The sequence below is a fragment of the Chroicocephalus ridibundus genome, chromosome 1 (genome assembly GCF_963924245.1).
Source record: "Chroicocephalus ridibundus chromosome 1, bChrRid1.1, whole genome shotgun sequence".
Taxonomy (NCBI): domain Eukaryota; kingdom Metazoa; phylum Chordata; class Aves; order Charadriiformes; family Laridae; genus Chroicocephalus; species Chroicocephalus ridibundus.
Genome location: NC_086284.1, coordinates 192,143,094 through 192,168,820, shown reverse-complemented (window position 1 = coordinate 192,168,820; position 25,727 = coordinate 192,143,094). Strand labels below are relative to the sequence as shown.

General features: G+C 38.8%; 1 protein-coding gene across 5 annotated transcripts in view; it reads right to left on the bottom strand.

The window, feature by feature from the left end:
- MDFIC (MyoD family inhibitor domain containing) overlaps positions 1 to 25,727 on the bottom strand; it is a 53,630-nt gene that overhangs the window by 26,344 nt on the left and 1,559 nt on the right. For 3 of the 5 annotated variants that reach the window (XM_063323219.1, XM_063323218.1, XM_063323222.1), the window contains exons 2-3: positions 24,835 to 24,991; positions 13,153 to 13,284 (exon numbers count right to left, since the gene is read on the bottom strand). In XM_063323219.1, the coding sequence (XP_063179289.1) occupies positions 13,153 to 13,284; positions 24,835 to 24,925 (223 nt within the window). In that variant the 5' untranslated portion in view covers positions 24,926 to 24,991. Of the gene's footprint in view, positions 1 to 13,152; positions 13,285 to 23,023; positions 23,064 to 24,834; positions 24,992 to 25,471; positions 25,496 to 25,727 lie in introns of those variants that run through there. The other 2 variants (XM_063323220.1, XM_063323221.1) reach the window with 2 other exon arrangements.

Below are 25,727 nucleotides of genomic sequence, written 5' to 3'. Positions count from 1 at the left end.
GTTTGGGTTGGAAGGAACCTTAAAGATCATCTAGTTCCAACCCCCTGCCATTTGTAGGGACACCTGCCACTAGACCAGATTACTCCCAATCACTGTTCCCACCTGGCCACAATGCCCATGGGCTGGATGAGTGGGGCTTCCCCATCCCAAAGCACTCCAGGCACCCCAGGACACCAAAGGATTTTGAGTCACACACAGAAAGTCCAGGCAGAGCTGCCATAACCAAAGCTGTCTCTTGGCCTGCTTTATGCCACTAATGCACCAGCTTGGCATCGGGATGACACAGAAATGACATCTCTTTTTCCTTTTTTGAATTAACTGTTTTGGTGTGCCTTGAAGAGATATGGCACAATCTCACCCAAAACGTTTTTGTGTAAGCCGTACAAATCAGATTCTAGAGAATACACCTTGAAAACACCTCTTATCAGAGTCCTTGAAAAATCTAAATTCTCTTTTTTCCTTCCCTAGATTCAAAACTGCAGGCAGCCGTGGACTAAAGGCTGCATCTCTGCATCAGAGCTAACTGCCCCTTCCCTTCCCCACCCCATGGGCAGATTAACACTGTTTTACACTAAAAGTGTAGTTTCATATGCTGAAGGGAAAGGCAATGTTGTATTTCAGAATGTAAGAATTTATCAACTAAGAGATTTGTGTGTTCAATTCAAAGCTGAATGTGCTTAACACGTAATCATTGTCATCAATACTTAGCACAGAGGAAAATGTTTTTTACTTACTTCTTATTTACTGTATTCTACCAAAATAATCTAGGAAGTCCTCTTTCTGACTCAGCTGGACAAACCCACCCATCCTGGCCAAGCTTTCATACACTACCTCCATTACATGAATTCAATATAGTAAAAAAAAAGTATGCTAAATGAGTTTTTGCCTGCTGCTCACACCCACATCCCTTAGAGCAGTGCAAAAGTCAGATTGCTGACCGTGCCTGGGGAAGACTGAACTTCCTGTAAAAACGATGCACTTAGTTTCCTGAGAGGAAGCAAAGCATAAGCTGCTCAAACAATTCACCAGAAAGCTCTGATATCTGAGCCACGCAGTTACAAATCTGTCCTGCTAGAAAAATACAGTGTCACGTCAGTGACCAACAGCTACGAGCACAAAAATTCAGAGAAACAAATGCATTAACGCAAAGGAGAAAGCACCAGATTATCTGAAGAAACAGGTCAATTGTTTTAAAGGGATGAAATTACCTGTAAAAGTTTTTTCTTGAGCTAAAATTCTGATTCTCCACTCTGTTCATGAAACAAGATATAAATCTCTATGAAATTATTGTGCCCAAACAATTTCAATGTAATAGAGGCCAGTAGCACCTGCAAGTCCTTATACTGCAGAACTGACTCAATAGCAGCAGAATACTGGGTTTTATCTCTAACATACAGAAAGGGAGTATTCTTATTTCGACATGTTTAAAAGCATTCAACATTGCATATGGAACCATTTTCACTCTCTATTAATAAAATAAAAAATATTTCTTTCAACTTATAAAACTGTAATTTGGCCCACTGAAGTTTATTTAGTTCACCTTTTGTTTAAAAATACTTCTAAGTAGCATTTAAATTTGGACGAGGCCCATGCTTTGAATCAGTGCTTGCAACAAGGATCTTTTTTTCTGAAAACCTTACGTTTTGTCTTATTTAGAAGACATGCTTCCCTTTATTTGCTGAGAAAAGAAAATTCTTCTGTACACTAATCACAATTATTTTTCTTTTTAATGGAGCGCAGTTACAGCAGTGAAATCTGTGCTGTGCCAACGTTATTCACAATACTGAAAAGTGTCCATTTTTACATTTAAAAACATTTTGTTACAAGGTTTTGCAGATAAGCTGAAGGATTTCACAGAAAAGAAACAGCATTTTAAGTGAAAGCATTAGAATTTGCAGTCACATGTATTATTTTTTTTTTGTCCTTTTACAATTGAAGAGCTATAAAAAGTCACAGCTGAGGCAGCAACCTCCTCTTACCCAAAAAGACCCAAAGTACAGCAGGAACCCTTGTCTCATAGCAAGGACAGCAACTACATCACACGCAAACAACCTTCCTTCGCCGCTTGTACAAGCCTCCAGCCCCACAAAAACATTCCTGTCATCATAAGCCACCGCAGCTCGACCAGGCTGGCGGTGGGTGAGCCAAACTGCTGCCTCCATCCCTTTGTGCTGTGCAGCTGTGCCGTGCTTGGGAAAGAGCTCAGCCTCCCTTCTCGCATTTCTTGGCCCCGAACAGAAAAGCTCTTAGGAAACCATTCAGACAACTGCCAAAAGGACAGAGCTGCCCTGGTTTTCATACATCCTTATCCACTCTACTAAAGATTCACGCCATCTGCCATTTTATTTGCACTGCTGCCATAGCCCTGCCACTTGGAGTTAATTCCAGCACCCTTTTCTTTACTGTTCCGTCAGCATAACTAGCTACGTTTTATTGTGTCATATCATTTTCTTAGACTGCTGGAATTACGAACTCACAATGAGAACATCTCCCTACCACCTAATATTCAATTGGTGGTAAGCTAATTTAGACAAAATTTCTTGTTTCTGTGCTGTGAGGTACTGCCAAGCCAAACTACTCAATCATCATCAATATTTTATTTTTAAATACGTCCTTTTAATTGGCATTCTCATTTTTGAGTCTTTAACTTTCCGGTTTTTCAGTAGCTACAGACTAAGACCAGGTTAATTTTTTGTTTATTTTATGAAAATTTAAATCTCACATAATCACATGACTCCAGAAGCTGAAATTTTCATAGAGTTTTGTAATATTTAACAGTTAGTTTGTGGTTTTTTCCCTGAATGCACAGTATCTTTTCATAAAAATGCTTAATTTACTGTTAATTCTCCAATAGTCAAAATACTCACGCTAATAAGGTTCACTGCTACTTACAACATAGCTTAAATGTTGATGTTAACACACAGAAGCTGGAGTGAACAGACCTTTATACTGAAGCAATTTAAAAACATTTCCAGTCAGCCTCTAAACACAACCTTCTTGTCGTTGCTTACAGGAAAAAGAACTCTTCAAACAAACAGCAAAAGGAGGAAAAGTGGGGAATAGAGAAAATTATGCAAACAGAAAAAGGAAAAATGGCTTACAGACAGTAACTATAACAGGGATGGGTTAGGCTTTTCTCTCTCTACTTTATAAAATAAATATGGGAAAGAGGATGCAGAACAATTTAATAAGAATAGTAACAAGCCTTCAGCACTCTTCCAACTTGGAATCCACCACTATAACCACCACTTCTCTTTCTACTATATCACCAATCCATACCCTTTACTTTCTTTCAAAATTACCATAATTACTAAAGGATTTTTTTTTTTAATGATCAAAACTTTGAAGGGCCATTGCATTATAGTAATTGTGAAATGGATTTCTAACTCTGAGTTTAAGTTTTGACATGAAAGTGGATTATTCTACGGGAACCTTTCCTGTGCAAGTCTTCTCTTCTTTTCTATAAGGACGCCCTCCACAAATATCCAACAAAATATTGATAATGAGACCTAAACTTCTGGCCCTATTCCAGCTATCCCAGCAGAAGCCCTGGTGTGGATGCAGACATGATAATGATAGAAAGCTTTTGCCAGGTTATTTTCTGTTGTTCAAGGAGGGAGCATAGCACAGCAAATGAGGTCTCTGTTAGCTTGTTCTTCTCATGGAGCTAGAGTAGAAGATGCTGTGTAATACACAAATGATCAAAACGAAATGGTGATTTATTTAGAATTATGATTGACTTTGCTGATTAAATTGTAGGGAAAAGATTCCTCAGGCATAACACTACCCTACAGATGGGAAACAGAAAATCAAGTGGACAGAGAAGTAGATGAAGTAACAATCAAAGGAAAGGAACAAGAAGAGGGAGAAAAAAATATAACTTTAATTAGAATTCCTCCTTTAAAATGGTGCGTTGTTTTTTTTTCCCTTCCATACCTTTGCAAAGTTACACACTGTCTTATTTGTTGTAAATACAAAACTCACACTAATTTCGAGTTTCCAAGTCTTGAGCACAGAACAGTTTACAGAATGGCTGTGATGAAGACTGTTACAAAACATGTAGAAGATCTTTGTAACTATTTCAGATGCATGAACATACACTGCTAGATACTTTATAGAGGGATTGGTGTTTAGTCCCACTGAAAGATCTATTCCCATATAAAAATATTTCTCAATACTGATTTTACTATATAAATATGATAGTGGCAATTATCACTAAAAAGTCAGCACACAGTACAAAGAATATATATTGAGGTAGGGAAATACTTTATAAAGTCATAGTTACAAAGTGAGCTAGGAAATACTAAATTGTTAGATGAGCCGGTGTCATTTAATAAAACTATATATATGACAACTATATGTGCATTACCCAAAGTTAGCTCTGTATCCTGCCTCACCATCCAAGTATTTTTTTACGTGACCTCTGTGAAAACTCAGTTTGATCACTGAGACAAAGCTTTCCAGGCAGGCTGATCCCAAATCTTCTCACCAAAACTTCCAGTGTCCTTCATTTTGAAATTCAAGCAAGAAATATTGTTCACTAATCTTCTGTATTTCTGAATTGTACAGACCTAAAAGATGTTCACTCTGGTTTGACAGTGCTCTTATGGCTAGTTTTGGTCAGTGTAATAATCTTTCACTGCCTTTCTGTTAAAATGTGAAATTTATTTCAACTTGCAACTTACAGAATGCAGTTAAAATACGCATCTGTCCTAATAAAGAAAGGAGATGGGAAAAGGTCCATGCTTCCTAACAGGCTGAGAGGTTTTATTTTTGGAGAAAGATGTATTTCAGAGCTACCCATACTTGAAGGCAGGCTTGCTCCTGCTCCACTGAGGAACGGGCAAATGGCTTGTGCTGTCTCTCAGGGGCAAAAACTTGCCCTGAAGGTCAAATCTGACTCGTAGGCCACATATTTTATAGGCTTGCCTAACAGTTTGCTCTACTTGGCTTGTCTCAAAAGCAAACTTCTTAACATTTTATGCAAACATTATACAACCTTAAGTCTGAGCTGTAAATCAATAAAAGCCACTTAAGCTTGAGGAACCTCTGCAACAGGAAAGACTCTTTTAGTTGAAATTCTGCTGTAATTAACATTAGCATTGCTAAATCTTCCAGTTTTCTTTAAAATAGTGTCATAATATTTATAGCTTCAGATGAAAGTAAAAACATGATAATTGAGATACTGCATAGAATTTGAGGGAAGCAGGTTTAAAAGCAAAATTTAAGCCTCTAATTTTCATGGGTCAAGACATAAAACTCAGAATTTGAAAGCTCTTGTGTTTGAATGCCATGGGTTTGCATTTCATGATCACAAAATTTCAAGATCACTTTGCATACAAAAACATGTTTCTCACATGTCAGAACACTACAGTTCATTTAAAAATAGTGAAGGCTCAGGTGGCAAATAATTCATCATTCTCTCAAATCAAGCCTCAATATTTCTGGAGGCCTACCTCACCAGTATAATGAGGTAACAAAACCAGTATTAGAAATAGCTTGAGTGACCACACCTGTTTGACGTTTGAATGTTTTTCAAGGACATCCTTTGGGTTTGGATCATGAAGAATTTTATTTTTTTTTTAAAGGGAAAAACAAAAAGCCACTACCACCACAACAACATGCAAATAGGTCATAGGCTCCTGTTTTTCCTTGTCCTTTACAAAAATACCTCCAGGGAAAGGTACTTCTGGGTACTTTTACACTGCAGATATTACCAGAATGCAGCACAAGTAAGTAGTATTCAGATCTTTTTTTCCTTTTTATAGCTATTTAAAGAAGAAAACTGTTTAACCATAATTACTTAGCTAAACCTTCTGCTGTGACCATGAGTCTCTCTTCATCTTTCAGTTTTTTATCATTAAATACAAAATGCAAAAGATTAAAAACTATTTTGTCTCACTGCATTTTGAAGAATTAATTTAATTATTTCGATGTACACGCAATATAAAGTACTACTTTTCAGTTGTATAAACTTACTCCAAGTGTTCCACATACATGGCAGCAAATATAAAATTTAAAAAGAGAAAAACTACAGGATTTTTGCTATTGTTTAAGTTCAACACATTTTTGCCAGAAAACAGGTTCCTAAAAGTACAACTTGCATGATGATACTTTCATGCACTTAGTAATTTGGTGTTTTCTTTGCTAAAAATGGCTAACTGAATACCGTTAGTACTGAAAATAGCAGACTGAAACCACACTGACTCATTGGTTTTGTAGTATAATATTTCACGTAGAACACAGTCAGAGTTTTACTACTCTCCCTCTTTAAGGAACCACTACAAATATATTGTACTTTTCCCCCTATAGGAGGAACTAATCAGGAAAATAATATAAATATTCTTTCCCATCTAGGCATAACAGCACATTAATTCTGAGACAGTACCAATACAACAACGGAATATATTCTGAAATTAAGATACAATTTACTTCAGGCTCAAACACAGCAAGCACAGTAAACTCTACGTTACTTGAAGAATTTCACCTTTGTCTGGTACTGATGATTACTGACATCCAAACTTCCCCAGCCTCAGACCATAAATTCAGGTGATGTTCTGTGAGTCAGAAGTAAGGTAAAACAGAAAATGAAAGGCTCCAGGTCATTCTGGCTACTAGTGATATGCAGAATACATGCATCTATCTTATGGTCATCTGGTGCAGTTTAAGGTTCTCTTTGAAGTTTGACTACTGCTCTGTAAATGGATCAACAACAGCAAGAAGTTTATTTCTCCACATGGAGTCACCACAGAGTATACAAATTCCTCACCTATTGCAGTCCATCATGAACTGCATTCCTTCAAAACATTCAACCTAGAGTCAAAGGGGAGAGGCTACGCAGCAAATATCTTCACCCCACAGCAGCACTGTTTACAAGCAAGGGACTACTAACTTCAGCGACACTCTGGTCCTTCCACAGGTGACTTCTGTAAACACCGAAGACCCAGTCTTAAACTCTGAAGACTGTAACTGTTAAGGATACAGCTAGCTGTGAAAATGCCTCTCTGCCCAGGAGAGGGTGAAATGAAAATTAAATGAAAATCCTATGGTTGTGCAACAATGACCTGTGAAATTCCCTGGATGTAAAAATGTCTCAGCTGATCCCAGAAATTCCCAGGGGAAATCAAAATGGTGAGAAGAAAAGGCCTAACTTTCCACAGAAGTCTTCCAGGTAGACACTGGAAAGACTTCATCATCTTCATCTATTAAAAAAAGGAGGAAGGAAATCTAAACAACCCCAGCTGAATCGTCAAGACTGAGGTGAACAGTAGCAAACATGAGCTCCAGTTGCGTATGTGTGCACCAGCTGCAAACTCCGATTATTTATTTGGAATACTGAAAATGTTTGGTCTCTTGATAGCACGGGCTTCCAATTTCTCATTTGTATGTGCTCAGCCTACTTCAGGAGCACTACTACTCATTCTTCTCCTCAGCTTCAACTGGTGCATCATCAGTAGGAATAAATTCCATGGGTCCTTCACAGGCCCTAGTACTTCTGATGCACAACACACTGACCTGCCTTGAAGCCATCTAAATTCCGAAATTTTGTTAAACAACATAATTTTCACTACCACTTTTATGAGATGCTTTATCTTGAGCGGCATGAATATTCCGAATATGCTGTACAACATACTCAGATAGCTTTCTTCCAGTTTATATAATCAATGTCATATTTCACTATTTAGTGGCTGAAAACTTGCTGTGGTATAACCCCGGTAAGCAGCTATGAAAAAAATTAACTCTTCCCCAGCCAAAACCAGTACAAAACTGTAGTAATAAATCACATTTTACCTCCTGTGTTGTGCTAAGGGAACTAGCTGATGCACAGTATTTTTAAAGAATATTTTAAAAAATTAATGCATTGCCAGATATCTTAGAGCTGGTTGGGAAGAAATTAAAAATACATCAGGCTTCTCAATAGCCATGAGAGGAGGTTCTGAGGACTTTTGGAATGGAAGTGGTAAGAGATCTGCCAGGTCAGGGGGAGAAAGAGAAGTAACACAGGATAGTTCTCTGCTGGGGAGAGGATTAGAAAATCTGTCTGGCAGAGGAGTTCTCAGGGAGGACCTTCACACCTCCATTATTTCTACTGGCCAGATTCCACAGAGATTTATCTTTTTTAAGGAAGGATCTAAATATCAAATACTGCATTTCTGTATGTAAACATTGAACTGATTAAAGTTCTTTTCATTCATGGGCTCAGACTTTTTTATACCACTGTATATTTGGAACATTGTACATAAATCGCTTCTTTAACTAAAAGAATACACCTTTCAGAGTCAGCAATATATTTTGAATAATTTCCATTAATCTATTCTGCACTATTTCTGTACTCACACACTCAGTTACACTGCAAGAATACTGTATCTGTCATACTTTCCAGCTTCGAAGAGAACCATTTAAGTAATCTCAAGAACTTTGCACTATTTTTTAGATAGAATAAACACAGTCATCTGAAATCACACTAATTGTAAGATGACTATGCACCATAAATTTGCCAATAAAAGATATTTGTATTAATATCAAACAAAAAGAATAGTTTTAACAGCAGATTATCTTCTTATTGGCGAAAAAAGTCCCAAACCCAAACTGCATATTTAAACTGCGGAAATCACTCGCTTAGCCAGAAGGAAAAGGGAATCTCCAGACATTAAAATTAAATAAATAGCCGTGTATAGTAAAAATGTCAACATAAAAACACAGAAAACAGAAAGATAAAAATATGTAGGTTTATATTTCAATAAAAGAAAATGTAATAAAGAAGAATGTAGTAAATAGAACAGTGGGCACAAGAGCATGTAAAATTGTTTAATCCCCACAGAGCTGAATGAAGCATCCCTTTCTCTGAAGAACCACTCCTATCAGGAGGGTGTTTCATGGAGGAGAAAGAGGCAATTGAAGCTAGGAAATGATGGATAGCGATGACCTTTCTATCTGTAAAACATGGGCATATTTTAGGTATTTAATCTTGAGAATTGGATTATTATTAATCAATTATTCATGACAATTTGAATCTATGGTAGATGTTTTTTGTTTTCTTAAATATCACCTAGCTAAGGTCCTGCTTGAGAACTGGAAAGGAGATTAAATCCTCACAAGCAAATAGTGTTCAAGATTGGCATTTTCTTCCCTCCTAAACATTCCTTTCCCTACATAACAGCACACATTGATGATAACCTAGTACCCTCTGTAAAAATTCTGCCTAAATATCCTTAAATCCACCTTTATAGCCTTTTTTTTTTTAAAAAAAAAAAAAGGGGAACTCCCCCCTTTCCCAAAGAACAAAGCAGGGCATTGTGGTAATGTGGAGCAGCAACAACTCCTATGGCTTCGTTCCTATAGCCATAGGTTACCCTGCTGCATGTTTTAACATCCACTCTTCCTCACTTGCTAAAGGTGAGTGATAACAGACGCGGAACATCTCCATTACAGATCATACAATGAAGATAAGCAGAAGGTGTTTGCAGATATTTAAAATGCACTGCTGAAGAAGAAGGAAAAGCAGATGCAGCTATTCTAAGGCTAAGATCTTTTGAAAAGCAGAACCTCTACAAGCCTGAAATAAAATGCAAAGTATGTGTGCATTTATAAGGAAAAGGAATAGATTTCAACACTGCCTGGAAGAATACCTGAGATGAAAATTCTAAGGTTATCCCAGTTTGGAGGAACCACTATGGAAAAGAGACTCTCCCTTACTCAGGTTCTAAAATGGAGGCTGTGGGTAGCAATGGCCTCCTTGCGAAGAGGAAAGCCAATTTAACACACCTGAAAACACCAAATATTTGGCACTTCTTCCTGTTCTCAAATACTCCGTTGAAAAATGTACACCTTATTTCTAGTCTAACTGAACTTCCAGACATTACATCTAGTTCTCCCTTTGTCTGCTACGGTTGAAGGATTGTCTTACCAAATTTCTGTTCGTTGTGGTATCATGCTTCTTAGGGACTCGGCAAGCCCCTCTTTATCCTCCTTCTTAACACTAAACAGATTGAACTCCAGGAGTTTTTCCACAACAAGGCATGTTTTCAACTACTCCAATCATTCCTGAGATATTTGTGGTTCTCCCCTGACCCTTCTCCAACTGAACGCAGTATTCCAGTAACGGTTATGCAAGTGCATTGACAATTAATACAAAAAGGCAATATAGCCATTTTCTTCTTATTTAGCTCTGCCCTGTTTATGTCAGTATACCGTAACCTCTTGACTCTCTAGCTCTCTTCAAAAGCGATTAACTCTTTGGTTGAAGCTTCCCGTAAGATTACCCATTTACCCAGGATATTATGAACGTATGAATTTACCCGAGGGGGAGAAGGGATGCCCCAAAGGAGGTGGGGAAAGGGCTAATCTGGGGGAAATAACATCTAGAGATTACAAAAAAGGGAGCTTGAGAAAAGGCCTGCAAGGGCAGGGCAAGGTGAACTGAAAACATCTTACTGTGGAAAACGGGGGCAGCATTTTAGTTTATTGATGTTGCCTGGTAAACTGAGTTCACAAGTGCAAATGAGAAATCATACATAATGAAGTCATTACAGAGTTTCTAACACTGGACTTTGTTGTTGGTGTGCCAATAAAACTGACTGATTAATCTACTTCCATATAACAGCGGGATAAAACAGCTGCAAACAAGGAAAACCTTGGAAATTAAATGCTGGAAACATTTATGAAGTGAGAACTAAGGCTAACACAAATGGAGTATGTATCAGCTGTGGGGGTGGAAAACAATCTGCACGGGAAAAAAAGAAACTGAATCATTAGGATAGTGCTGAATAGCTGTTAATACCTGAGAAAACTAAAGTATGCCCTCCCTAAAACAATTTAAAGGAACAGTTTTAAAATAGACCATAACGATCAAAACATTGTTTATTTCTAACCTCAAGCTTCCTTCAATATGCAATATTCTGCAAACTTCACTCTGGGGGGGTAATAGATCTGGTTGAATCACAGCCATTCTGAGCTACAATACTTGTTATTTAAGATTAAATACCTAATTAATGTTGGTGAAAAAAAAGCTTCTCTTTGCTCTGCTTTTTCTATTTTTCAAACTTGAGTTACTAAGTAGATCAAGTTGTAAAACTTCTGCAAACTACAAGAAGGACTTGTAATTGAGCCAAATGCTGTTCCTCATTTTATTTAAGCAGAACAGCCTTTCCTACTCACAGCCAGAGCCCAAAAAGAAGCAGAAAAAGAAGCTGCTTTAATTTCATCATTTTTGTTTCTTCCATCTAGAGGACTTTAAAGGTTAAAAAAAACATGACTTTCAAACAAAGAGAGGATTGCATCATAGCAGCCACTCAAACATGTCTCATCAGCCACCACTACACAAAACTCAGTTACTAAGACTAGGAGTTTTAGAAACTTCCAGCTTTCACCTAAACTTGCTTTTCACAAAGGTAAAACTACTAGTGACTCCAGGAGGAGCACACTTAAGCAGTACATTATACCTACAAATTTTATCCTACTTTTGCCCTTTTTCCCAGTACTTTTTTTAATTCAGCAACAGCAAACCCTCCCATCCCAGAGACATATAACTGCATATAACTGTCAAGTGACTTTACCAGGGACTTGCACAATCTGCTGCAATTTCTACTATACATTGAAAAAATTTGTCTTTTCCTCTCCCACTTCCCAGTGCAGCCACTACAGTACATCCCTGAGGTGAACAGGTTTGAGGAAACACAGCACCACCCTACTGTCCTTGCTCTTTTCCTCCATAGTTCAGGCATGCCGCTAACTTCTAAGAAATAAAACTGCTTTCCCACAGACCTGGGTTTATTCCCAGCCTCTAGGAAGAGGGAATGAGAAGGGAGCCACTCCAAAAGGACCAGATGCCATAGGCACCTTCCCATGTCCTCAACACGAGCACAAAGCAATTGCTTGTCCAGGGACAGTTAGATCTAAAATAATAATCTTTTGTGATTAAGTAAACTCTCAAGCTGTGCAGGACAGAATTATTTTTAAATTGTGAGATATATATCTGACATGCTAAATTCAAGTTTCCTGTAAAGGATCTAGATAACTATTCAATACATTAAGGGTATAAGTGTTTGCTGGGATTCATTATTCAGAAAAAAGGATTAACTAAGATTTGAAAAGAACTTCAAATGCTAAGACAAAGTTCAGAAGCTGATTGGATAGATAAGATTAAAAAAAATAAATAAAAAAAAATCCCAACAACCAAAAAATCCGCCCAACCCCCCAGATAACTCTAAAGAAAATCACCAGTTATGACAACAGCAGGTTCAGAAGTATGAATTTACACCACTGTGTACAGTGTAGTACGTGTGCAGCGTGAAGACAGACTGACCCTGAAGTGTGCGGTCAGACAACGATCTCAGAGAGCTGGAGCACCACTCAGCATTCAGTCCATTTGCTTTCTGAATACACCCTATAATTAAGGAACAGTTTCTCATGCTGCCCCTCCCTTGAGCAACTAACGTTCAAGCATTCACAGTATTTCAAAGCAGTATTAGCTCTGGCAGTTGACAGAAATATTTTCGCCTCAGGAGGGTGCAATTGTGGATGATCTTTTGGACAGCATATGATCTTCAGTTCAAGGCAGAAAAATGAGAATAGTCTTGCATACCTTTTTATGTTTTAAAGCGTCCAAGACACACACTAGGAATGTGGACTTGTAAAAACTAATTAAAAACCGCCACAGTTCCATAGCATAGGTCTAAAACCTTGTCTTACAGTATTCTTCTAGTTCTGAAAGGAGTAACTACTTTAGGACTAAAAACTCTATAAACTTACACCTGACCAGCACTCTGGAAGCAACTGCTCTCAGCATAGTTTAACTCTGCCACTTAAATGTACAGCCTGAGAAATTAAGGGCAATGACACCTAGCACAGCTGCATACTGCAGCCCATGTGCCTACTAAATATACAGATCACATTATGAATGATAAGAATATAACATTAAGGTTTTAAAATGTAGAGGTCTATATTATACTGCACCACTCAAATCACACCTTTCTTTGAACTGGTTGCTTATGCATGCGGACAGCAGTCATTCTGGGAAATAAAGTCGGTAGACGTGCATTAGGGTTGCAACACAATTGCATTTGACACACATTTAACTGAGTCAACAGGCAGTATCCCGTTACACGGCAAAAGCAAGCCTAAATGGCAGCAATTTGTTCTGGAAATACTTACTTCTGATGAGGTCACCATCAGTGCGATTTCCCCAGACAGACTGGTCTTGTATCTCTGGTTGTGTACTTTGGTTACTGGAAGGCTGTTTTATGTCTTTATCTCCTGCTGCAGTATTCTCTTGGTCGTTTTTTTCTAAGTCAAAAGAAATTTCAAGATATTAGTTTCTGTGGTATTTTTCCTCTATGTGAGCAAAATTCATCTTTGAAAATTAAAAACAAGAGGCCATAAAATATAACTTGTCTTAGCATCTCATGTAGTTTCCTTAGAAATAATTCCTAATAAAATTGATTTTCAATTTGTTTTCTTGTCCAGATCAAAACAATTCCTCTTTAAAAGCATCTTTTTGTCGTATTGTATTTAATCATGCAAAATAACACTCAGCAGCTTTTGTAACAACAGGTTATGATTGAGTTTGTTTATATTTAGTTACCTTCCACAAAATTTTCAGATAAAAATTTGAATCGCTTTGTCACACAAAATTTTTTTTGCTCACGTACATGTGTCTCTGTCATATAAAAACCACAAAAATTCCACAAATGTCTGTTCTCTATTATTTACTTTTGAACATATAATTAAAGAGAAATATTGTTGAAACTTCAAAACTAATTAGTACAGAAATTCAGAAAATTCATTATAAAACAATTCCCTATTTTTCATTGAAAAAAAAGTAACCTTTTAAAAGCCATTCCTAAATAAAAGTTTCACCTATGATGAAAGGAAAAATTATTTCTTCTCTCCAAGTATATACAAGACACAGGGAAATTTCCATGTTAAGGTTATTTGAGGGGTTCTTAAGCTTATTTCACGAGATAGCAGATCTTGTTTTGATGACTTTGCCAGTTAACAGATGCAGACCTGCATTTTCTCAAGGTGACAGCTTTCATTTTCGCCATCATTAATGTTTTAATAGCCAAATTCATGTACAAAAATCTTTCTGTTCTTGATTGCTACAGGTTTTTCCTACTGGCTTTCAAGGAAACATTTCCAAATCTGGAATTACTTTGTTTATTATTCACAGTGATAGATTATCAGTTTATATCACTTACTAGAGGGATCTGTAAAACGCTAAATATCTTCAGTCTTGAGTATTTATTGAGTATACATACAACATTTAATATTTACAGTAAATCTAAACAAGCAACTTCTGAAAAGTCTGTTAGCTCCATTTGTTTCAAACAAGAACGTGTTTATAAACCACTTATCACAATGTAATGATACCGTATCCTCTAGTAACGCAATGATTCCCATCCCGGGACACAGAAAAACCACTTATTGCTACCACGACATATTAAAGGTTAGTTTCTTTATGTAACCAATGGCAGTTTGATTTTAAATCCTAACTTTCTGCCTTTGTTATCCACCCTATTAAACTGAGGCATTGAACATCACTCAAAATAATATATGCCATATTGTATGTATAGCAGCATGTGCCTTCAAGCACTGCTGCTCCCCTTCTATTAATTTCCACCTCTGAAATGTCTGACCCAGCCACCTCTGTGGTACGTCTCTCTCAGACCTCCCTCCCATCACCGTTTCTTCAACAACTTGTCAATATTTCCTCAAGCCCATCCTGAGATGCACCGTTTCACTGGGATGGGCGCAAGGTTACTGAAGTGGCTGGGAAGACAGACATTGACTTCAATGAGTTTTGCATCTTGCCCTGACGACTTAATCTCATCTAGATACTCATCCTAGCCAAAAAATACCCCAATTTTTTCAACCCCTTTGACAGACACTAGATACAAACTATTTCTACCTGATATTTACCAGATACAAATCTGACTGTATTGAAGTACGATGATGGTGCCTGTCCAGTGAGGTATTTAGGTGCAAATATGTTTCAAAAGTGTTCGAAAAGTACCCTGAAATAGACTGAGTGAAAATGAGTAGTGTCCTGGAGACAGCTACTGTAAAAGAAATGCAAGCACTATACACTCTGCTTTCCACGCAGAGTAAGCTTCAATGAGCTATTTTAAGAGATTTTGCTCTTAAATTACGTCACTGCAGTAACACCACAAGATTACAACAATATCTACTCTCCAGTACAAAACCAGAGAGTTACTGTATACAGTTTTCTTGTATAGGATACAGCTTTGCAGAGCCCTACTATTTCATGTAGTAAACAATAAATGGCTCTAAGGAAACATTAACATTAATATTATGAGGCTCTCAGTGTTCTAGATTATATTTTTATTTAATAAATTTGAAGGAATGCAGAATACAACCAGTCATCATAATTCATAGGGATTTAGTTTTCATTCCTCTGCTTGTTTTGTGTTCAGTATCTTTTTCTCTCTTTTTAAAATTTTTTTACTATATAGGTAGTATATGTATTTTTCATGTTTACTTTTATTATCCTAGCTGGATATGGTAAACAACCAGTCAAAAGCATGTAAACAATATTAACAGTTAACAAGAAAGACAAGGCACTATTAAAAAGTCAAAAAAAAGAAACAACCCACCAAGGTTGCAATTGAACACCAAACAATTTTGATAGGTAATTTACAACAATTAACATTAATTGAGTACCCATTCTTTGATCTATTGAATTCATACGAAGACTTCCCCATGAAAGTTCATAACAGAAGCCTACACCAGTGACATTAAACACTTATGTGATATCTTTTTGTACTCCAGAATGACCCACCGCAGCAGCTGATCTCCTGGCAGATGCTGCTCCGTGGGTGTGGTGGGCTGACCCTGGGCAGCAGCCAAGGACCACACGGCCGCTCCTTCCCTCCCCAACCCCCAGCGGGACAAGGGCAAAGAACATAAAGAGCACGAGCAAGGAAAATAGTGGATTGAGATACACTTTAATAAATGAAGAGAAGAGGAAGAAAAAACAAAATACGTGATGGAAAAGCAATCACTTACCACCTCCCACCAGCAGCCCAAACAAGTCTCCAAGCAATAGCTACCTCACCCCAAAACCTCCTCCCCCCAGTTTTTATTGCTGAGCATGATGTTATATAGCGTGGAATACCCCTCTGGTCAACCTGGGCTAGCTGTCTGGGTTGTGCATCCTCCCAACCCCTTGCCTACCCCTCGCTGGGGGAGCAGAGTGGGAAAAGAGAAAACCTTGGGGCTGTGCAAGCACTGCTCAGCAAGAGCTGAACCACTGGTGTGCCATCAACCTTGCTGTATCCAAAACACAAATCCCAAACACGGGAGCTGCCACGAAGAAAATTAACTCCATCCCAGCCAGATTTAATACTATGTGGCTTTAGAAAAAGTAGACCTTAAGCTACATTTATTTAAGATTTTTTCATACATCACTTCTGACGCATCAGAACACCAAAAATAGACAAACACTGGTTTCCTGATTGATTTATTTGTTTTTTCTTGAATGTGCATCAGGTCTCAGTTTTAGTACAAAGGAATTTCTTGGTTATTCCCTTATAATAAACAGCTGATGATGGGATCATAACTTTTTTTTATTTTTTTTTTTTTAATTCTAGAGGTGCAACTACAACATACCAACTACAACCAAACACACATGAAAACAGTCTCAAAACCACTCTTGAGTCTGTAGTTTGTTGATCCCATTATTTTTGTGTTAGGTGCATAAGAAGAGTGATGAGTAGTTTTTGAAAGATACCACATTTACAGGTCCAGTAAGAATCCACGCAAAGACCATAACCTTGTCTGATGTGCCATGCATGTGGCAGAGTAGTTTTAATAAAGCCTGCAGCTGGCACAAATACGAATGGTTGGATCTGGCTGTAGACAGGCATGGCCAGATGCATCTCCAAATAAATTTATAACACTTCTCCCTTTTAACCAAGCTTAACCTTGAGAATTTTTATGTAATGCTTCCTCAGTATTTTAGCTTCTGCTTCCTCTAGTACACCCTTCCACTCTCACGTGACTAACCTCCAAAACTGACAGACAAGATGAAAAGAGATGTTCTTCCTAACAGTTCAAATAATGGAAATAAAAGGCTCATTATGTTCTGAGTCTGGCAGCGTTGAAGTAAAAATCCAACCTCTCTTTAAAACCACTGTAAGTTACTCTAAGTCACGTCAGAAAAGCAACACATTCTTCTTTACATACCACAGCAACCTGTGTGGCTGCGTACCTCTCCTAAATGAATGGCAGTCCCTGGTCTGAAGAGCTTCTAACCAAAAGCCCCGCAGGAGTGACACCCACACAGAGCACCCTGCGATTTATCCTGAAGGTAAGCATGGGCACACACTTTACTTGTGCAGAGATTAATGCAAGTTTAAGGTTTAAATAAGGAAGAGATACAACATGCTGGCAAAGTATAGAATTGAGATGTTTAACACCCCAAATCATATCTATATTACAGACAACTGGTAAGCTGCTTAGTGAAAAAATTTTAATCGCATCTCAAAATTAATGTTTCATGAAATAAGTGAACAAAGTGAACTCCTAATTTTTTGTTATTTGTAATTATTAAAGTATATATAAATCACTTTTACAACACATACATTCATTTTACCATAACCTTGTTATATTTATTTTTAAAATTACACAGCAATACATGTATTTCATAGAATGAAACTTTGTTTTCACCATTGAGACTATTGTAACATTGATTTTTAACTCCTGTTTTAGTCCCGAGCATGTGCCTCTGGTTACATATATTTCTTTGTATCATGACAAATATATTTTACAAGACTCCACCAACAGAATAGTGGCAGCACTCTGAGTGAGCAACAAGGCTACTATTACAATAGCCCTATCAAAAAGCAATTGGACAAATAGCCAGAACTGTCAGGAAAGGCTTATGTATTGCTAAGAAGGGTATACAAGGCAATCTCTCCAGATCCCTTACAATCCTGTCCTCTATGCTTTTATAAAGTTCCTGGGATATAGGTCAAATTCATTCCTGAAAATTTCTTAGAACTTCCAATGAAGTATCCTTTTTTTCAGAGCTATAATTATTCTGTCTTTCCCTATGATAATGTAGAGCACATTGAGTGGGGGTCCCAGTAATAAGCGAAACTGGTAGAAAATACACAAAAAAGATAGGTAATGGATGTACATTTGCAGAACACATCCCACAGAGCTCAACTCTTTGACAAATAACCACCTTTTCATCTCCAGGTGCTCGTCCATTTGTACATTCACACTCTGCTGCCCCTTCATGCCCCACTATGTCTCTTTAAGTTTACACAGAAACAGGTCTCACTGTGTTCAAACATGGCACCATACCTCAATGCATCAGCACATATGTAATATTCAATCCCTGAATATGCAAAAAAAAAGGGAATAAGTACCCACATTAAGTGGGTTGCACGTCCTCAGAGTGTGATTGGCGGCTGACTTCTATTCATTAGATGACAGATAAACCTATACACTGACTCATTCGGCCATCTCTTCCAAGCATGTGAACTCTAAGAATGCTTGACTAGTAATATAACAAACTGGACTTGAGAAACAGGTTTAGAGTTTGTTTATTGACACAGGGATACTGTGGATGTAAAAGGAGTTAAAAATTCCATTGCTGCAACAATAGAAGGTTCTGTTGCTATGGCACATTCGTTTTTTGTTCACCAACAAAGTGGTGGATGGCACCAAATAACAAGTTAAGCAAAAGCAACTGCTGGGAAAGGCTTCTGGAAACCTGTGTGCACCAGGGAGAGAGGGATAAGCAGAACGAGCTGGCACAGTGGAGTCATTGCGACCTCCAAAAATGCAAAGATGGGAACACTCCAGCAGTTTTATTGTTGAAGGGACGAGGAATGACAGGAACACAGGGCAAAGTTCACTTAAGCACCTGAACTTGACCCAGTTGGTGGGATGAAAACATGAATCCTCAGAAGGCCCAAGTTATCCCTGAACAAGCAGACGCAGATTTAAACATACATGTGCAAAATTCAAACCATCCCAAATGGAATTTTGTCCTTCAAAGCAAAGAGAGTAATTATTAAAGTGAAGAAAAAAACCAAAACAACAACTACAAAAGTAGGTCTATGAGGAACAAAAAAGTTGAAGCATGTTTCCAAAAAGAAAGAGAACAAAATGGTTCTCTGCCTCAAGCCTAGGGCGGTAGGGAGGGATTGAAGAGCATGTGGCAAACACTGCATTTCTAACATTTCCTTTGTTCATTAATATCCTCGCTGGCAAGGAACCACTGAGGATGCTATTTCCTACCAAAAATTCCACTGTTCACAACAATAACACAAAGGAACCGCGATAATACCAGGTTCCACAATGCAACCATTAACTGTAACACCCACCAGCTACGTCATGAAATGCCTAAAAGTTTTAGGCATTTCACATAGCAAGAAAGTTCAGCTGTGCTAGTTGTGTAACAGAATACCTATTCCAGTTCATGATTTGCCTGAAAGAATCTAATTTCATTGATGACTGGTTGTACTATATAATTACTATTCATAATCTGCAAATAATGGAGTTTGAAGCCTCCATTTAGATGTTGGATTGTTTTAAAAACAAAATACATAATTTGTTTTTATTTCATTTCAGTAGCTTTCACTTAAAAGTCTCATTGCAACTTTCAGTGGCCTCAAAAACGCCACTGAAAAATTCAGGTCTCTTAAAATTAGAGCAATTCAACTGAAATTCTTGGAAAGCTCTTACACAGAATTTTCCAGGTGCAAGCTATGGAACAGCTATGAATATACTACAAGTTTGACAGCCCTGGACAAATTTCAGTCGTGATAAATTAAAAATTAATAGCAACATGCAAATAGGTATTCTGCACTATTAAAATCATTTAAAAGTTCAAATGCATAAGCGAAAATTTCTTTTCACAAATAATCACACCTATTGTCCACTAATTGTCATGTGGTTAGTTACAAATTTATGTCATTCATCCAACAATGTTTCACATGTGTACAAAACTAGTTTCACGTAAGTGCTAAGCAATAGTCAGTGGCTGTGGCTGTATTAGCAATAGTAGGAACCAATGAAAGTGGGCCTGTACAGTGAAAGAGTTGATTTTAAGAGCACATTCCATATTACACATGTTCCAGGGGCTTTCTACTTTGGACTAGCTCTCAGATTTAATCTCAAAGACTGAAGGCCCATTAGTGGCTGGAGTGCATTAGGCACATTCCTGCAGCCCATCTTTTAGATTATTTTGTCCAAAAGGAATCCAGCCCAGGTCGTTCCCCAGGATCACTCCACAATGCAAACCAAAGGGGGGGCCAACAGGAGATTCACTTCAAAACCGCATTGCTGATCCAAATGAGAACACCAGCATAACACACTCATTGCTGGATGCTACTTATTAGGAAAAAAGAAGTTTTTAAAACAAAGAGAAATCTAACTTCTGAGGGCCTGGAATGGAATTTGAGAAGAATTATTCTGATATAAAATTAGCCTATGAGATGGACCAAAAGTATTTCAAATTTGATGCAAGACCTTTACAGTCAGCTCTGTGAAATACAAGCCTATCACACCCATGTGGACATGAATCACTGTACTGGAACGGCACGCACGTGAAACTGAAAGCAGAAGTATATTTTTATGACAAACTAGTGTTAGATACATATAAAAGTTTGAGGGATTTTAGTCAGTAATGTTCAATAAATGCCTCAGTACTGACAGACAGCAACAAAACAAATTAATACAGATTCACTCAACTCTTGTCAGACTGCAAGTGGGAACACAAATATAGAGGAACTCTTTGGTAGGTCTGAGCAATCTGAGTGCACTGGTTAACCGTTAAAATAAAAATCTATTACTCATAACACTGAGGCACTGCTGGTAAAGCGCAATAATTATGGTGAAAGCAATTGTTGCTGCCTCAAGAATGTCCAAACATTCCCCGCAGTAAGTCATCTGTCGCCCCATCTCATCCAGCCAGCACGTTCCCTTAGTGGTCCTCATCATGAAAACAGTTCAGCACAGAAAACATGAAGAGGTTCAAATCACATTCTTGAAAAGGAGCATGTGCTTTTTGTATTTTTCTGAATAGAAGTATTAGTTGCTGAACATTGTTTCTTCAGACACCAAATCAGAACTGCAACTCCATCCAGCAACCGTGACATGATTTGCACCAGAGAGAAGGGTCGCTTATAGAACTGGACCCTTAATAATCCCACTAGACTTCTCCATCCTCATCTCCCACCCTATTAAAAGAAAATAAATTCTAGTGGATTTTCATCATCTAAAGAGTTAGTAGAAAGTTCTTACAGTTGAAGTGCAATTATCAGGCTCAATTTCATAATAGGTTTCTTATTATTTATTATTATTTTATCTATTGTCTTGCTAAATATTATTCACTTGTTGGTCTAGGTTACATTTAGTTACCAACAAGCAAAGGTAAAAGCATTCCAAATACTTTATAGATGACAGTCCTACATTTTCTAACTATACTTCCATGTTCATCGGATTTCTCTCTTGCATTCCATTGGTTAGTCAATGCAGAGGACTTAATGAAAAAAATAGGACCATAGTCCAAGCAATAGTCACAACATGACCTCTAACATATGAAAAAATTTCCTTAAAGCAGAGAGGCTAATGCTCACTAATTGTCACATTCCTTGCTTAGGGACATTATTTTGGCACCTACCAGTGGAGAAAATAGTTGATCATAGCCAAATTGAAGTGGTATGAGTGTAGAGATGACACTACTCACTGACTACATTACAAAGCACACAGAAAGGTGTAGTCATAACTTGATTCCAAGCCTGTGGAGCTACAGGAGAAGAGAGGCAGCCTGACCAGGATCTTGAACAAGGGTGCACGAGTAGAGTTACACTTTTGGAAGGATGTGGCAAAAATTAACTAGATGTTTGCAGAAATTAGGTTAAACGTTTCATCCTGCAGTCTGTACCTTAGAGCACCAGATTCCATTGGCACAGATGATGGTTTAAAGACTGAAACTGAGTGTTGACATTGCCACAAAAGAAGATGCTGTGATTTCATTTGCTTTCTCCTATAGAATGCTAATTGTGTAGGGGCAAAGTCCAATAATCTCACAAATATTTATGCATTAATTCAAAAATTAACCAACTAGGAAGAACAGTGACAGGGGATTTGTTGAGAGAGCATGTTGGTTAAAGTAACGCACACAAATTCTTTTAAGTTGCGAAAGCCGGTGCATGCCACATCTGTAGGCCGAACTGTGTCCCAACCCACAGTTTTCACCATCTCCACAACTGATGTCTCTCCCTGCAATCTGCCTAAGCTTTATTACTTTTGTCTGGTTTTTAATTAGGTTGTGGGATAGCTATTTACTGAATATTTAAAATTCAATTGAAGTTTCTTTTCCTTTCATGGAAAAATACAATTCAGCTTCAGCATCTGAATGTATATGATAGCAGCAAAGGCAGTACTTTGAAGATCTGAATTTTTTGATGATACCTCACAGAACTACAGAAGAGAACAGAAGTTTGTTCTCAAGATTTTCTCAGGTATCTATACCAGTTAAACAAATATGGAAACATATTGAAGTTTGCTGTTACCAATCAAAAAATCTTCTCACTAGAAGGCACTTAGTAGTTTATTACACATGCAATACAAGCCATTTTTTTCTGATTAAGGAACCTTTATTCCTAGGCGGACACAGATGTCAAGTATCTCACTGTAAATATACAGAGTCATCACATAAGTATGATGTGATGATTCTAAGTAAAGTAATAATTATTTCAAATTATTGCAGTATTATTATTATTCCAAATACCTCTAGTCTATTTCCAGAAATAATATGAATTTCAACCACAGCTTTTAAAATTATTGTCAAATTCTACTGAAGTCCATGTACTTTTGGATGTCCTGGGGGTAGTATACCAAGTGTAGGGGGTGCTGAAAGTCCCAGACATATTATCTCAGATCTTCAGTCCTGGAATATCTGGACTACCTTACCCTGTAACCACACACTGCAAAGCTGACAACAGAAATGCTGGAATATAGACTGGAAATGTTATGAACTCACCTCTTCCTCTTTCCACCCCCATTTCCCCAACAGACTTAGGCTAGAAAAAAAGCAACAAATATCCACAGTTATCCTTAAATCTGAGTTCATTAGAATAAAAATTATGTATTTGAATAAAGAATTCTGTAAAAAATACCAGCCTTGTCTTTCTGTGAACTATATACATGCTTTAAAACTGAGTGTGTGCCTTGAAAGGTGTGGCCAGTGAGCAAACCTAAATCAATATATTACACTTGTTTGTACCTTGCTGATCCCTAAGAAAGTAACTTTATAATCCTCCACCTCAACAGCTGTGCGCTGTAATTGTGTCATTCAGATTTTCTGCACGTAACTCGTCTATGGAAAGATCAGTATTTGTTTCCTTACTTTTCATAAAATGCAGAGCATGTATTGAAAACCTTACAAAATGGAATCACATAAGACTTTATTTCATAGTGAAGACTCAGTTTAAAGTGGCACTGTGAGAATGAGACGACTTTCCAGGCTAGTTAGTTCACTGAATTACAACTTCAGTAACTTTGATGTATGGCCTACATGCAGAATTTAACCAGTGTGGCCACCTGATCACATGACAGTTAAAAACAACACATTGAAAATAAACATGTGTCGCAGATACTGATGTTTCTGGCAAAAGCGTGATTCTAAGAGTTCAGTTCTGCATGCTTGATCTTCTGTATCTAATCTTTTATTATTATTTTTACTGTTTAGAAGTTATGAGTCACTCTCTAGGACATAAAAAAAAACCCAACAACCCAACAATAAGATAAGTATAAGCCAATTTAATATGTCTCCCTGCCAGAACATTTTTTACTTAGCTACGGATACTTTCTGGTTTCTCAAATGAGACTTCAACTTTGATTTCACATAGATATTGATTTTTCCAAGTTACAAAAACAAGACTGCATCTTTAATCCACAGTTGCACAACTGTGTTACCAGGCTCTGCTCCAGTTAACCAGTTATGAATAAAGTTTACAGTTTTTGAACAAGCTTATTTTTCTGTTCTTCAGAGACTTTTTAAACTCCTGTCAGAATTCTGGAAAACAAAGCTGTAGCTGTAAACGAAACAAAATAGTTAAGTCTCATCTTCACAGACCAGGACTCAGGACGCAAAACTATTTCCCTATTTTGAGGATAACCTGCAATACACCTTGTCTACCTTCCCTCCATGAAGGTGAACAGAATATCAATGTATTTTGTCCAACTGTAAATACAAAATAATTTAAAGAATTTCTCTTCAAGATTAATGTACTTTTAAATAACCTTTTGAACAGCTGGTACAAAACAAGTTAATACTCTCAGAAACTGGTTTTAGCTGCAGCATCACAGAGTAATCTAAGAAAAAAACCAGCAAAGTGACCTCCAACCTGACCAACGCTCCTGGATCAACCTTTCTCAATTTACAGCAAGCCCTGGAAGGAGAGCTTTACAGGAAAAAGCTTCTAAACACAAACACAAAGCTGAGAAACAAGAAAGTGATTTTTAAGGAGCAGCATCTGCCTCTGAATGACTGCAGTTTTTCAAGTACTGAGAACCGGTGCTGACATCAGTGCATCTTTTTTTTTCTTTTTTTTTTCTCTTCTTCTTTCTTTTGCATTTTCTACACAGGAATTTCTAGTTAAAACAATAAAGAGGTGGAAGTGGAAGTGTTACAGAGTTACACCAAAGAGGGAAGGGGGTGTCGCGGGGGGGGGGGGGGGGGGGGGGGGGGGGGGGGAAGAGAAGAGGGGTTAAAACCCACAAAACAAATCAGTAAACGTATCATTCAAATAAAAGGCGCAACAATTACAGCGAAACTTTAAAGCAACTCACCTCGAGGGAGGGAGATCAAAGAGCTGCTTTCAGTCGGCGCTCGCTCTGGCCCTTCAGGCCCCGGAGGAAGAGGTTCTCTCACTTGGGACATCTGCCAGCTCTCTCGCCGAGTAATAAGGCGCCTGCACCCCCCTCCAACAAAAACTAACACGCGACCCTGAAGGAACAAGCAAATGAAAGGGCTCGTTAATGTATTTTATGCAGAAAACTCACGGCTCGGGGGCGCGGGACTTGAGGAGGGACAGCAACGAAGCGGCGGCAACTTGGCGGCGGGCGCGCACCCGCGGGGCCGGCGCAGGGTTTGGGGGGGGGGGGGGGGGGGGGGGGCGGTGGCCGCGGGGCGGGGGCGGCCGCGGGCCGGGAGCCGGGGGGGCGGCGGCGGGGGGCGGCCGGGGGAACCGGGGCGGGGAGGACGGGGGGGGACCGTCCGCCGCGGCCGGCAGCGCGGCGCGCCCTACCTCCGCATTTCCTCCCTCTCCGCCGCCGCGCCCGGCCCTCCTCCGCGCCCCCGCCGCGGAACCTCCGCGCCGCTCCGCGCTCCGGCTCCTCCGTCGCCCGCGGGCCTTCCACCCCCCCACACGCACACCCCTAAACATGCCCCCCCCCGGGGCAGGGTCGCGCACAGAGCGGCACTCACACCCGCTGTCCCCCCGCCGCCACAGTCACTCCTTCTCCATCATTTCCGGACAATGAAACATCCCACTCCGGCTGGCGGCGGCGCCTGTGCAGGTCCTGCCGCCCGCCAGCCACGGGCCCGCCGGCTGGGATGGGATGGGGTGGGATGGGATGGGATGCGATGGGATGGGATGGGGTGGGATGGGATGGGATGGGATGGGATGCGATGGGACGGGACGGGACGGGTCTGGGATGCGGCCGGCGGGGCGCCTCGCTGC